General features: G+C 33.8%; 2 protein-coding genes across 2 annotated transcripts; one reads left to right on the top strand and one right to left on the bottom strand.

Moving 5' to 3' along the window:
- Nucleotides 1–3161: 3161 nt before the first annotated feature.
- Nucleotides 3162–8319, top strand: LOC130645884 (uncharacterized). The gene is made up of 4 exons (XM_057452011.1): nt 3162–3927; nt 4852–5333; nt 6263–6400; nt 6494–8319. Exons 1-4 carry the CDS (start codon nt 3441–3443, stop codon nt 8126–8128), a joined length of 2742 nt encoding a protein of 913 aa, XP_057307994.1. The 5' UTR covers nt 3162–3440; the 3' UTR covers nt 8129–8319.
- Nucleotides 8320–9134: 815 nt separating this feature from the next.
- On the bottom strand, nt 9135–12763 carry LOC130645889 (RWD domain-containing protein 1-like). The gene is made up of 5 exons (XM_057452016.1): nt 12578–12763; nt 12186–12266; nt 11469–11599; nt 10561–10710; nt 9135–9722 (listed from the first exon to the last, which is right to left on the bottom strand). The coding sequence occupies exons 1-5, from the start codon at nt 12645–12647 to the stop codon at nt 9465–9467; spliced, it is 690 nt and encodes a 229-aa protein (XP_057307999.1). The 5' UTR covers nt 12648–12763; the 3' UTR covers nt 9135–9464.
- Nucleotides 12764–15141: the final 2378 nt, after the last annotated feature.

A 15141-nucleotide genomic window follows, 5' to 3' on the forward strand; every position in this document is an offset into this window, starting at 1 on the left:
AATGCATCTTTAGAAAGACATCTTTTATCTATAAGACGTCTTCCTTGGTTTTTATTGTTTTTTTATATAACTTGTCAGAAAAAATAGGCACTTGTTGCGGTACATGATTTTGATAAAAAGAATTATCATTTCTTTGGTTATGTTTTTGTTTTCATGGAATGGAATTTTTACTAAAAAGATTTTTAGGACACAATTAAAAAAATATTTATATATACCGATAAATTCTTAACAAACAAAAATTATTGAAATGTCATAATCACACTCATTTCCAATTAGGGAAATGTCCTGTTTTAGATTTGTTAAGAAATTATCACATTTTTGCTCTACTAGGATTATATCTAACTGACTGTAGTTTCCTTTAAAATAATTACAAGGAGTAGTTATCTTTCTGTTGTTTTGATAACACCTGACATTTCTTGAGCCTCAAAGTGTTTTCTTTTTAAATTTTGTGTCCTAGAAAAAGAAGTTATGCAATATTTCTTGGACAGTTACTAGAAATATCATGTTCAAAGAAAATTGAGTTGAAAAGTGAGTTTAGATCTAGCACAGTCTAGATCAGATTGGAAGAGGGTCATTAATATACCCCGTCCAACCCATGCTAGCATGGAAAACGGACGTTAAGCCAAGAATGATGATGATGATGCACTGGTTGTTAAATTGATTCATCAAAGGCAGAATTTATGAAATAAAATTTTCTTTGATTAACAAGAATTTAATTTGGATAACGCAGATAAGGATTGGGTTCTTCATCTTCATCATCGCTATAGTTTTCACTGTTTTTACCATCAGTGCCCTCTGTTATGATACATTGCTTTAAGTAAGACTCATTGTGAACTTCATCTGGATTTGGAAGTTTAAAAGTACAATTAAAAAAGCTGCAGTAAAGCAGATATACAAGCTGTGCCAGAGGTTTAGAGAATGCCTGCAGATTGCAAATATTGATAATGCAGTATTACTTTTATTTCTATTTTTATTTTCTGAAACAATAAGCATAAATAAGGCAAATTAATTAAAAACTGGGGTACCTTCATTTTGATTTGCATTTAGATCAATCAGATCATTTTTATCATCAGTGTCGTCATCTGTATCTTCATCGTTGTATACAAATACCCGGATGCCGTTTACAGCAGCTTCAGCAAATATTTTTTGTTGTTTCATTTTGATATGTTAGTTCCAAAATTGTAAAGAGATACAAAAAGAATTGGAAATTTAAGCAATTACTTTGAAATATCTTTTGTTTTTTAGATTTTGCATGTAACAGACAACATAAAGGATAAACCAATGCCTCTACAAAATCAACAAAATTTTAGTTTCTAAACAGTCATGACAAACCAAAGGGTTCAGTGGCATTTTGAGTTCATATTCTTTTTTTACCTGAAACTGTCTCTAAGTATGAAAAAGTCGGGCAGTTTGATAAATGAACACGCAATACGGTATGAGTAGGGTTTTCTAATAAATTTAAAACAACTTATTTGGTATCAGTTGTCCATAAATTATCTTTCTTCTAAACCGAAAGAGCTATAGACATAATAATTTGCATGCACATAAGAGGATAAATAAATAATTAAAAAAAAATTCTTTGGACCAATATATATGACCCCAAATTTTTTTTGTTGCAATCAGGGGCATTACAAAAATTATTAAAAATTTATTTTTGACAATACAATTCCTGAGGTACAAAAAGTCACACAGTTTCAACACTTAATAATCTTCATTCGTATATTTTTTGAAAAATACCTGGAGAGGGGGGAGTATATGTCACTGTAAAGTATTCTAGTTACTTTTCAACTTTAAGTAAATAAAAGTTTACTGGTACAGAAGCCTGATTTTTAGCATGTGGCGCCGTTGATTAGTGGTTATTGTGGTGCCGTAGATTAGTAGTTATAGCTCTCATACTCTGTGCGGGAGACCAGGGTTCGATTCCTCTTGATGGCGATTCAACATAGGCGAGTGAATGTTACCATAACCCCGGGGTTAACCCAAGCCATGTAAGGGAAATTGGGGAGATGGCACACTGTGTGGGCAATGGATGTTGCCGGGAGTTGTCAAGTAGAGCGTGGGCCCTAACTGGGTCTGCGTAGCTCAAAATTAGCATTAGCTACCTACCTACCTACCTACCTACCTACCTACCTACCTACCTACCTACAGACCTTTTCTGGTTGTTTGCCATTGATTTTGTGTTTAAAATAAATTGTATCTATCAATTAAAAACAGCAGTAGATTAAATGTAATAGCTTAAGTTTGAGCAAAGCCAAGGAAATCTGGGAATTGGCAAATCACTATGTACGGGTGTTGAGGCTCAATTGCACTATTTTTTTGCAATCATTGTTAGCTATCATGTTGTTTGACAGTTTGTTGTTTAATTTTGAAATATGGTAGCTATTTTAAGGCAAAACTATACCATCAATATCTATCTTGTCTGTTTAACAGTCATTGTTACTGATTAGTTATCAATTAACGTTTAATAAAAATGGTAGTCCTTGCTCAAAATAGTGACAAAAAAAATCTTGTACTACCAATAAGTATCAAAATGAAAATTTATAAAAAGTTTAACTTCTCCTTTTTAATAATCATTGGTAAATCATTGGTTCGTGGCGCCGTAGATTAGTGGTTATAGCTCTCGTACTCTGTGCGGGAGACCGGGGTTCGATTCCTCTTGACGGTGATTCAACATGGGCGAGTGAATGTTACCATAGCCCCGGGTTAACCAAGCCATGTGAGGGAAATTGGGAAGATGGCACACTGTGTGGGCCGTTGGATGTTGCCGGGAGTTGTCTAATAGAGCGCGGGCTCTAATTGGGTCTGCGTAGCTCAAAATGAGCATTAAATACTCTAGGACTCTCCATCTACGCCATGGCCCCTCCTGGAAATAATAGACAGGGTATATCCCTCGATATTTGTGAGGCTAGCCATGTAAAATATGCACATCTATCTATCTAAAAAACATTAAGTAAATTTTTATTTATCATTATTCATGCTCAATAACTGTGCAATAACAGTGATTTCAAAAATGATAGTGTGTTTGAACCTTTATGCTGAAAAAAATGAAGTGATATATGTTTCCTTTGTAATCAAATTATTTAATATGCTATATAAATTAATTATTTTTTCTATACATCTTTCTTATAATGTGCATTAATTAAAACTGACTGTGTTTTTCAACAAAAATTACTTAAAGTTGGTGTATAAATCTTTATTGAAATATTTATATCCGAAATACAAATATATATTAAACATCATTTAAAGATAATAAATTATTCAACAAAATTTTATCATCACCTTAGTAACAAAAAAGTCAATTTTGTATTTAGTAACAAAACAGTTTACAATGTTTGATAGTGGGAAACGGTTTCATGTTTTATATTAAGATGTATTTGAGAAGTTCAACTAAAACACAACTAACCATATAAAATCTGCTTATAGTGAAATAAACAAACCCAATGATGTCTGATTCGCAGTTTGATTTTGCTGGCAAAAATGACAACTTGTATGAGAGTTCTCATAGTGATGATGACGATGATCCAAAGAAAACTTCAAATGAACGTGATAAATATAATTATGATAGTGAATTTTCTGATGATGAACCAACACCACGACATAAAGATGATTCCAACCACGTAAGCAAACCTAATAAACAAAATAAAAACAAAAACTCGAAAAGAACTAGTGATGACAAACTTGATCATTCAAGTTCAAGCTATAACAGTCCCTCAGGAAGGAGCAGTTCAAGATATTTGAATAAAGATTCTTATGAAAGCTCTTGTGATGAGTATGAAGATACAGATGATGATAAGGACCCTGTACCACCGCCCCCGAAAACAAATAACACATCAAAAAAGAATAATAGTAATAAACCTGTAAAAAAAACAAATAACTTGAATCAAATTCAAGCACAAAGAAGAACTGTCTCACAGCCTCCAAGAAAAGGTTTGTAAAGAAAATGTTTTCCACTTTCTATGAACGTTATAAAATGAAAGCAGCATAGGTTTGCATAAATTTCTAAGCCTGTAAATGTTTTTCAGTCGTGTAGTGTCATTAAACATATAGTTTAACCCCAAAAATAGAAGATCACAATTAATAACATTAGCTTAAACATTTAATTAGTAACAAAGGGATACGTGTCACATTCTCTAAGTTCTATATATTTAACTTTTTCTGTCTATAGTTTTTTAAAAATGTAGCTCAAAACATCAATACAAATGATTGGAGATGTGTCCTTTTGTTATGAAAATGCAGTTTTTACCCTATAGTGTACATATATATACCATTATGAAAAAGTGTACAATAAAAATTAGGCATAGCAAGCAGTTACAATCACAAAACAATGTAAAAAGTGTGTCTAAATTGTGGTTACAACCAAATCATGATAAAATAAAATCCATCCAAGTAAGATATTTCAGATTCTATTTAACTTCAAGTGAAAATGTTACAAAATAGTGGCCTATTTTTGATCTACGTTATGTGTCCTTTCCCGATGTGGTCACTTTTAACGATTGTGGTGTGGAGTTGTCATAACAAACTAAACTCTCTAGGATGTTTGAAACTGATGTATTCTCTTTCATCTGTCAGTATTAGACCTAAAATTCACAAATCAAACTAGACACAAGCGTTGTGATTCAGACTGATTTGAAAGAAGATGCTGAGAGATCTGATTTTGATGGTTTTGAGTGATGAGAGAAACAATTATATACTGGTGATCTCTGTGCTGCTATATGTGTGTCAGATAAAAAAAAATTGTTTCTAGCTCGCTGAGTATCTCAGCGTCTTTTAATATATCAGAAGAAAATATTTCAAGAAGAAAGTTTCTGAAACTATAACGCATGATTATCAATTCAGTTTTTTTAACTACAGGTCAAGGGAGGGGTCGTGGTAATTCTGGTAGAACTCGCAGTAACGAAGATCGCGGCGTTGTGGTCAACAGAGTGTTGTCTGCAAATCGAAACAAATCGAAGGCACTGCATAACATCATACACGATCTGCAGCACCAAATCGAAACTTTAACTATCGAAAATCGAGACTTAAAAAGAGCCGCACGACTTCAAGATCGAGAGATTCGCAAACTTGATAACGCTGAAGCTGAGCTGCCATCGCTTTTAAAGAAACATAGCAGCGAGATGTTTATGATGCAAGAAAAGTTCAGAAAACAGAAGGAAGTTGGAGACAAAGCTAAGCAAGATTTAAAAAAGCGAGAAGATGAATTGTACAAAACAAAAGAGAAATTAAGAAAGTATGAAAAAATGGCGAAGGAAAAAAATCTAGCCGAGAGAAATACACTTAGCAAGAAATTAGAAGAAATGGAGACAGCCATGGAAGAAAAGAACAAGAAAATAGCGGTAATGTTTAAAACTACATGTTTTTTTACAAACAACCCAATTTCTGTATTAACACGGCCTCCGAAATTAGACACTTTTCTTTTTATTAAGAAAAGTAAAAACAATAAAAAAAATTATGAATTATGAATTTTATAAAGGCTGTCTCCTCATCTGAATATCATCCCGAATTCCGAAATTAATCAGAAGGATGATTTAAAGACCTTATTAACAATTTCCTTAAAATACTTTTCATTCTGAAAGTTTTATAAAATTGATTGATTGTTAGAATGTCCAGGTTAAAGTCTGAGTTGGGCTCCGCATAATTTTGTGAATTTTTTTAATGACCCCATGCTTAACTTTCCAAATTTTCATCCTGTCTAGTTACACACATACTTTCATTCCTAGTTCACTTTTCTGAGCCCTAGCTGAAATTTTCTGAAACAGTTTCATACTGCTCCCAATACCCTATGCAATGAAGTACATTATCTCTCCCTCTTTCTCCTGTCGTTTTATTTGGCGTGAATCACTGTAACCAATATCATTATTGTATTTGCTATTTTAAAAGAGCCTGTTATTAAATCCAAAGTTTGTATAATCATATAATAATCCAGTTTAATTTTATCCCCTCGTTGTTTCCTTTTGTCCATAGAACAAAAATTATTGTTTTCAGACATCTCATCACGTTCAGTGTCCTAATTTCTAAAATATTAAATTTCAAAAAGACCTGTATCTTTGGTATTAATATGATGTATTACACCTTTCGTGAGTTCTAATAACTAACATGAAAGTGTCAAGCTAACAATTTGTTAAATTTAACTTTTATTTTTATCAACTCAAGCCGGAATGAAAAATAGAGTTACTTAAAAAGTTGTTTTGCAAATTGTTTCCTCTAATAAGTAAGGTTTGCATGCTTGCTCTGTGAACTTGTTTTGACGTGTGTTTTACTGTAGGAACTCACTCGCGCTGTCCAGTTGCATGAAAAGGTTCGAGCGAGAGAGTTAAAGGAGAAGAATGAAAAATACAAGAAAGCTGTTGATGAAATGAAAAGACTGGAACAAGAACAAAAAGATTTGTTACGCCGCTTAAAGGTGATTTTCTAATTATTTTTTACAAGCCCTTTTTTAACTCCTGTTAAGTACGATGGCTAGATTTTCCTGATCCGTTTAAATGTTATTTTTAAGGATAAGGAGAAAGCGTTAGAAATTACAAACATTTATTCGCAGCGGCTTCAACGGCGCGGCAGTAAGGATAGTGAACATACTTTGTTTGGTCCCGATGATCCTGTCCCTGCAGCCATCAGAAGACATCAAGAAGAACAAGGTAGCGTGTACGCCGAATCTGTAAAAAAGGCTTCCACTGAAAAACGTAACAGGGGGAGTGCTAGCCCACGAACTAAAATGGTTTCTTTCGATGCTGAAAAAGATAGTCCAGTTGCTTCTCCAAGACAAGAAAATAGTCCAGCCGCTTCTCCGACACAAGAAAATGAAGTTAAAAATGCACCAATGCCGGAAACAAAGGCCGTTGAAACGCTAGTTGGCGAGCTTAAAAAGAAATACGAGGAAGACGAGATAGAAGAAATGCAGGACGAAGACTTTTTTTATACTAACTCAAAGCGAGACAGTGAAGATAGACGGTTGGAAGAAATCGATCAAAAGTTAGCTGAGATGAAGAGGCGAGAGGAGTCTGAGAAAGCAGAAGAAGAACGTCGACGACAAGAAGCAGAGAGGGAACTTGAGAGGCGTATCGCGAAAATTGAAGAAGAGCGCAAAAGAAAAGAAAGGGAGGAGCAAGCCGCGAGGGAAGAAGAGTTGCGATTGAGAAGGGAAGAACAAGAACGCAAACTGCTTGATGATATGAGGAAACAAAACGAAAAAGAACAGGAGCACCGTCAGAAAGCCTTGGAAGAACGCGATGGACAAGACGAAGATTTTAAAAGGAAGAAACAGGAAATGTTAGAAAAACGAAAGAAAAAAGAAATCCTGTTAGCGAGGATGCAGGCTATCGATCGAGGTGAAAATCCCGACAATATCACAGAGGAGAATGGGTATAGTTACGAAGAACCGAACGAATATAAGAAGCCGAAAAAGAAGCCAATTTTTCTTGAAAGTACCACACAAGAAAGATACAAAACCGAAGGCGACTTTTTGTCACACGAGCCGTTTGATTTTAGCGGAGATACCAAACAAGCGCCTCCTGCTGTGAGACGTAAAAGTACAGATGATGATATATTCAATACTAAATCTAACCGCCAAAATTCCTGGGAATTTAAACGAACTGACCAAAATCTTCATCGAGGGCTACCTGCGCATTCTGACGAAAATTCGCCCGTTATAAAACGACGTAATACAAAAGATAGCGACGAATTAACGTTAGGGTCGCCATCCGGTAGAAATCGTCGTCACGCACGGAATAGCGTTAAAAAAGTTTCGACGAACGATTCGATATTTGCGGACGACAAAAAAACTCGTCGTCGGGATTTGTATAATGATGAAGGGTTAAATGCGACGTATTCACCGACTGGAGTTGATAGTCCACGTCTTAGAAATCATAAAATCAACAATAATTCGCCGTTTGATTTATTTGACGATCCCTTTAAAGAGGACTCGAAACAAAATAAAAATCATAATAAAAATAAAAACAACATTGTTTTCAGTTCTGATGAAGATGAAAATGATAATGTGTCGGCTTATCAACCGACATTTAACCGGAAAAACTCTAACAATCGTACGAAACACGTCCATCAAAGTAGAAGGTCGCCGTTAAAGACGCCTGACCATTTTGGAGACGACGACTTGGAAGAAATGATACTCGCTTAATATACTATACATATGCATCTATATAATGTCTGTTTTGTTCATGTGCATCTTAATATGCAATGTTTCGAATTAATACCTCTTCAAGTTTAGTAAAATTTAAAAATTTTATTTTAAAGCGTGTCTATGCTAAAATCTTCTATAAATAGTTTCTTCTTAGGATCAACCTTATTCCCAGGGCACATTATAATTTTGATTAATTAAATAATTTTCCCGAAATTTTTGAAGTCTAAAAACATAGCATACTTTCCTAAAAACGAGTTTGGTTACTTTCATTTTTAATCATTTTTTTTAAATATGTTAAATAGTGTAATATATGAAAGAAATTAATTTATTCCAAAATATGTTTTCATTTAGTTTTGATGATCTGATTCTGGAATTGAAGATTTATCTTACCGTTCTAAATGACTTTTGAAAATTTAGCATACAAGTTAGTTGGACAAAATTTTACCAAATATCACGTTCAGATGTTTAGACTATTTCGACTTTGAACGGAAAAAAAAGACTTCGTCTTCTTTCAGAAAACTGTTCTCTACCCCTGGGGACTAAACAGTCTTGCACGCCTGTGATATCCTACTGTCAGAATACTGGCCGCCCTTTATGAATAGTTACTGCTCGTTACTTCTCTATTTCTATTCTACTAGGTTACTTCTATTGTTTATTGCTCACGCGAACATTATCAGAAAATCCTTAGTTTTTGGCGAATGGACGCAATCACTCGAACAAATATATTTAATTATTGTATTATTTAAGCGGGTAGAATGTTACCACACTGGCTTTGTGCTCATTGTGTGTGAATTTAACCTTTATTGGGATTTTCTCTAATACGTTCGTTTGCGTCAGACAAATCAGACAGTAGGAAAATGAGACGTTCCGGAGATACCAACGAAAAAGACTTGACATACCTAAGGAAGAAAAGTTTGCCGAACAAATTTTATCGGGAATTTCTTTTGTGCTTTTAATTCGCACATTTTTACGCGAAAAAAGTAGAAGACGATAGTGTTTAAATAATGCATTTTATTCAGGATTTGATATTATATCGTGATATACTTTACGTTCTTGAATACACTTCTTTCTGCGATTATTTTTCTTCGCAAAATAATCAAATCAAAATTAAGCTAACTCTTTTTCGGAAAAAAGCCTTCCAAATAAATACATCAGTTTCGCATTTTTTCCGCGACATTTTCCAATCGCAAAAATATGTTGCGCAGTTCGCATCTATCTTTTTTTTTAAGACCGCAAAAGGCTGTACAATTAACGTGTTGGAGAGCTCACACTAAACTAAGTATAAAATCTTATTTAAAAATTAGAACAGCAATATTTCATTCTGACATTATTTTTATTCATCGAAGTCTTCATCTAAGTCCAAATCATCTAGGTCTTGAAATAACGATTCGTCGACTTTGACACCAGCTTCACTTATAAACTGAATATCAGATTCATTTAACGTGGAGTCTCTTTCAAATAATTGTTTGCCAGTCAATTTTTTAAGTTTATTTTCGTCTTGCTGTTTTCTTTTCCCACATGCAATCATCTCTTGGTCAAATTTTATTTTCCACGCTAAGAAGTTTTCTAACGTTACCGGCGTTCCTTTATACTATATGAAAAAAGAAAGAGCAAAACAAATACGCGTAAAAATATCAGAATAACTATTCCTAAGCCGAATCTCCACTGGAGGATATTCGCGACGATTTTTGTGACGTAAAGTAGAAACAAATTTAACTTTTCGTCATGACGAAAATCGCGACTAATCAAATTCGAATATTGATGACGATCGTCGTAAAAATCGCCCTGTGGAGATTCGCGCTTAGGTAGCCTTTTTATGGACTCGATATGATATTCACTCGAAATAAGAATTAAAACCACAATGAAATTTTGTTGTACATACAGTTTTTCATATCAGGATTGTATAAATTGCACATGCGCAACAGCTTTCAACATGCATGTAAAAAGGCTACCTTAAACAGAGCAATAATAATGCAATTTGATAATTTCTGCTAATTATTCGTTGCTTCATGACCTTTTTGGTTCATGTTAGTACTGCATGAAGAGAGAAAGAGAAAGTTATCAATCAATTAGATGTTTTCCACAAATAAAACTAAACGGGAAATCCAGCTCTATTCTCAAATGTTTAATAATATCCAATGGTACAATTTTTTGGTTGCACAACGATTTCATTTTTATCTAAGCCTCAGTTACTAAAGGCAAGTTTTGATTTCAGCTTCGAAGTTGCTAACCATAATATTTAAATTTTACAAGATTTTAGCTTTGCACATGAACTTTTCACTCTTTAAATGTACTATTCATACGAGAAAAAAGATCTTTCATTGTATAGAACTTATTTTTTTAAATTACTTAAGTTTTGAGTTAAATCACTACCTCACGTTCTACCAACTCGCTTGCTCATGAAATAAATAAAACAAGAAGATACTTACTTTAATTTCATCTAGACGTTGTTGTTCGAGTTTTGCGCGATCTTTTTCATCTTGTATTTCTTGTTTTATATCCTCAATTATATTATTTAACTGTTCTTGTGCTGTCGAGACGAGTGTAAATATCATCACCATTCCGATATTCTCCTCTGCCTAAATAAATACAAGTTTCTTTAGTTTGATCTTATGTGAAGAATTTTCGTAAGGGGAACATTAAATTTTAGTAAATCCCCTTAATTACTACAAGAAAATATACAATGGAATAAATTCAACAAAATAAAAAACAAGAATTTTAATGTTTCGAGATACAAAAATTTTTTGTAAGATTTTGTTCATTTCAACAGAAAAAAAATGTGGGGAAATACTTTATTCGGAATTTTGGATTTACTAAGGTTTTTGATCTGGCAGTTTTACACATTGAAAAAATTGGCGCTTTTCTTAGAGGAAATTTGTACACTCAGCGCCACGCTGTCTTGAATCTTAGCAATTGGGTTCCGTTTTCACTTGTCTATTAAAGTTTTGTTTTAGTCTCTCCTTCTGAGTGCTTTGCCGAATCTGAACGATTTTCCCGAGTGTTATGGCACCGATTCAACATTTGGTCTGATTTGACATTCAGGTCTACACGTAGCAGCTTCCATCTGGTCTGTATAGTATGGGAAACTCGGAGGGAAGCACCTCAACCAAGGAGTGCCAACCGCCGATCTTGGCTAAATTTACAGCAGTTTGCTAAACCCCAATGCCAGTCAAGTGTCATACAACATTGTTTATTACCACGGTTAACTGTATACCATCTGACAATCTTGTTTCCCCCCCTTGGCATTCCTAAAAATAGACTTGAAATTTCTTGTCTATCCCAGACTTTTTCCAATGAAATCTATTCAATTCGTTTGTAAAAGATGTGAAGGAATTACCTGTTCTTCGAGCAGAGACTGTAACGCATTAATTCTGTCTTCTGTCAAGTTTTCTGATGTGTTCTCAATTTCTATGATAGGCTTTTGATCAGGATACTCATCTACATATGTAAACTTTAGATCTGCAAATACTAAAAAAAAAAGATTTATATATTTTATATCAGTGGAATTAGTCTTACACATTAACTTCACAAGTGATGCAAAGATTATGTCTTACATAAATGTAATAGAGTCCTAAACTCGTTAAGTTAACTTCAATGATATCCACATATTAAGAAATTATCACTAGAAAAATTTTCACGCTATGAAATTGGACAGTTTTTGCAAGATAAAGATTTGCTGATATTGTAATTTGTTAAGTGCTCAAATTTTTTGCTAAGAAAAATGTTGAAAATGAATTTACATTCATTGTTTCATTTCCAGAAACTGTTGTGAATAGAATAATTTTTTCACATAAATTTATGCATATTTCCAATTTTGCCCAATTTGAAATTTTAGTGGATAGACTTCAAGGAAATTGGTGAAACTTTTTCTTGTTTTTGCTGATTAAAGTAGGAGTTTATGGAGCATGTAACAGAATTATATTCTTGTAAATCTATACTATCTTGTACTATATTGTATTTTTATGTACATAAAACATCTTTAACAAAAAATTATGTCAAGCGCCTTGAACTAAATTTTTACATAAAACTTATTTATATGCATAAACCGTTATACCAACAACTTTATGCTCATCTCGCGTATCTTCATTTGAACATCTAATAGCCACTTTAAAGGAATATGGATCTGTGGTTAACACTGAAAAAAATGGAAGCCATATTAATGGTGCACTAATATCTCCTCCTTAAATTAATGCACCTTCAATGCACAAGACCATACAGTGATTGCAACATAGATAAATTCTGACAACAAAAATGACAATAACATTTATAGACAGATTATTGTAATTTTCCGGAAATAGTACTAATGAAAGTTGGCATTATGTAAAATGTGGGTGGAAAGATTTCATTCAGAACATGAGAATGTAGAATGAAAACAAAATGAGAGGTCACTATCTTCTGCACATTATAATACAGCATCCACTACTAAAAGTATATACATAGTATTACCTGTAAGTTCCTCTGAGAAAATAGCTTCTAATGCTTCAAACTCTCCAGTTTGCTCTTCTTTGTAATCCATTTTATGTTTCTTTTGGAAGAAAGACTATATTTATATAATTTATCATGTATGCAGCCAACAAGAGCAAAGCAACTTTCTTTAAAATTTGTCTTTAGCCTAAGGTTTTTTTTTGCATGTTTGTTTACAATGAAACAAGTACAAGTCATGTTGGTTATTTGCATTAAAATATACAAAAAATGTCAGCATTTTTTCTGTTGTTTTGTTACCTTCAAAAGATATTTTTAAGTAAAATTTTAACTGTGCACCTATAGGTGTGGTGCAATGTTCAACTTCTTATCAAATTTGGCATTCAATACCTACTATATGCTGGCAATCTTTCGCTGTCACAAACAAAATTAATAAGAAAAGGCTGACCGTGGAGTTAGAACATCACAGTTATATGCTATATTTAGGGAAAATCTAGCACCAGAAATCCTGAGTTCATGCAGTTTTGCAGGGCAAACTAAAACACATATTGCACAATTTTGACTCATACTCAAGTTATATATTAGGCAAAATATTGTCCAGCTGTTATGCCTATTTGTGACCTAAATGCACCATTTTAATAATTTTGATTTTTTTTTCCTCTCTTAGCATAATCACAAATTTAAAGCTTAAATTTAATTCATATGAAATAGCTCAAAATTTACTGTGGTGGAACTTGAAACAAGCATATTTAAAATTAACTGCTTTCATTTATTTTCCAGAAATATCATTTTCATTTTACCAGTTTGATTTATTCTGCTGGTAGTTGATCCCTATTTATTTTGCCGGTAGAAACTGTCAGAGAAAGGTATTCCTATATATACTGTCAGTACTTACTACCAGAAGAACAAATGACCCTAATACATTGCCAGCAGTGGTACTGTAGGCAGAATAAATGCCTCCAATTATAAACTTATGCCCCCACATACAATGGCAAAATACTTAGGCCCAAGTATTTTGGCATACTGCTGTCAAAATGAATAGCCCTCATTATATTGCAGTCAGAATAAATGACCCTATTTATACTGCTGGCAGAGTAAATCTTAATATACTGCTGTATAAATACCTCAAATATTCTGCTAAAGTTACCAGTCACCAAAAAAAGTCCTATACTATTAGCAGAATAATTCTCTGAAGTATTTCTGCCAGTAGTTAGCTAGCTACCCAATGGCACAAGAAATACCCTAGTTTAGTCTGCCAGAAGTTAGTGCTGGCATAATAAATATCCCCATTTATTCTGCTGGTATGAGCAAAATAAGTAGGGTATTTTGCAAAATATCCAAATTCTTTAGCTGTAAAAAGAATTATTTTGCTACTCTCATTATTTCTTATGTCAAACTTTAAGGAGATAGAGCCTACATAACTAAGTCGTCCTATGCTGCAATTTTCAGTGATCAGAAGCTTTTTATCTAAGTGACATTTGCATGCAAAGCAGCTAGCTAGCCTGGTCGTCAATATAAGAGAAAAAAACGCAAGAATGGGTTAGCTAGCTAGCTTGATAGCAAAAAAAATCCTTTTTTATTACAAATCACACAGATGAAAAAAAGAAGAGTTGTGCATACTGGGTAAAATATCACGTAAATCTAAACGTAAACCAGCGCTGCCACGATTTGAGAGGTAGTTTTCCTTCAAATCAACACATCACATCACACGCTTCTGCTCGTTTATTTTTTGAGCATTTAGCGCTTCCAACTACCATGCCAAGCCAATGTAGATAAAAGTCTCTACGCGAGGTGCCAACGGCGAGGGGTTGTACAACCCCCTGCTCTTTTTTTTAATGTCTGTCATCTGTATGGCAACTTCGTTCCCATGGTATTTTTTGCTTTTTTGATATCCAAGACGGCCTATGCGAAGATATAACTATATCATTTTTTGCGCCGTCGCGTATGCGTTTCATCCTCATCAAGAAACGCTACATACAGGCCATGATGACATCGAGGTTTCTCTCCAATATACTTTTCGTCGTGAATTTTCCGGCGATAGTAATAAAAATAGTTGTGAAAATCGATTAGTGAACACTTAACTTTAGTAGGTTCCATTCAACTAGTCCAGTCAGTCGTTTCCAGCGCCGGTCTAAGTGTCAGAAGAAAAGATGTAGTTGCTACAATCAGCGAAGGAAAGTTTTTAGATTTTGAAGTTTTCAGCAAATATTGCAGAGGCGATATTTGTTTGGCGATATAAATGTGGCATAAGAATGAAAGTAAGCCTGGTTATCAGGCATGGAAAGCCAACCACATTTGCTCCTTAAACCATACAACATCATCAGGTGCAATGGAAGGTTCTGGGGCAGTAAAGATTTTCAACCGCTCTGTTGAAAAAAAACGATCTAATTTATAAATATTATTTGGGAGATGGTGACTCTTCGTCGTATGGTAATGTTGTTGCTAGCAAACCATATGAAGCATAAGGCATAGAACCCGAGAAACTAGAGTGTGTTGGTCATATACAAAAACGTATTGGAACCAGACTACGCAACCGACGCAAGGAAAAACATAATGGGATGAAGCTGACAGGCCATGGCAAACTAACT

Source organism: Hydractinia symbiolongicarpus, chromosome 5 (genome assembly GCF_029227915.1).
Source record: "Hydractinia symbiolongicarpus strain clone_291-10 chromosome 5, HSymV2.1, whole genome shotgun sequence".
NCBI lineage: Eukaryota > Metazoa > Cnidaria > Hydrozoa > Anthoathecata > Hydractiniidae > Hydractinia > Hydractinia symbiolongicarpus.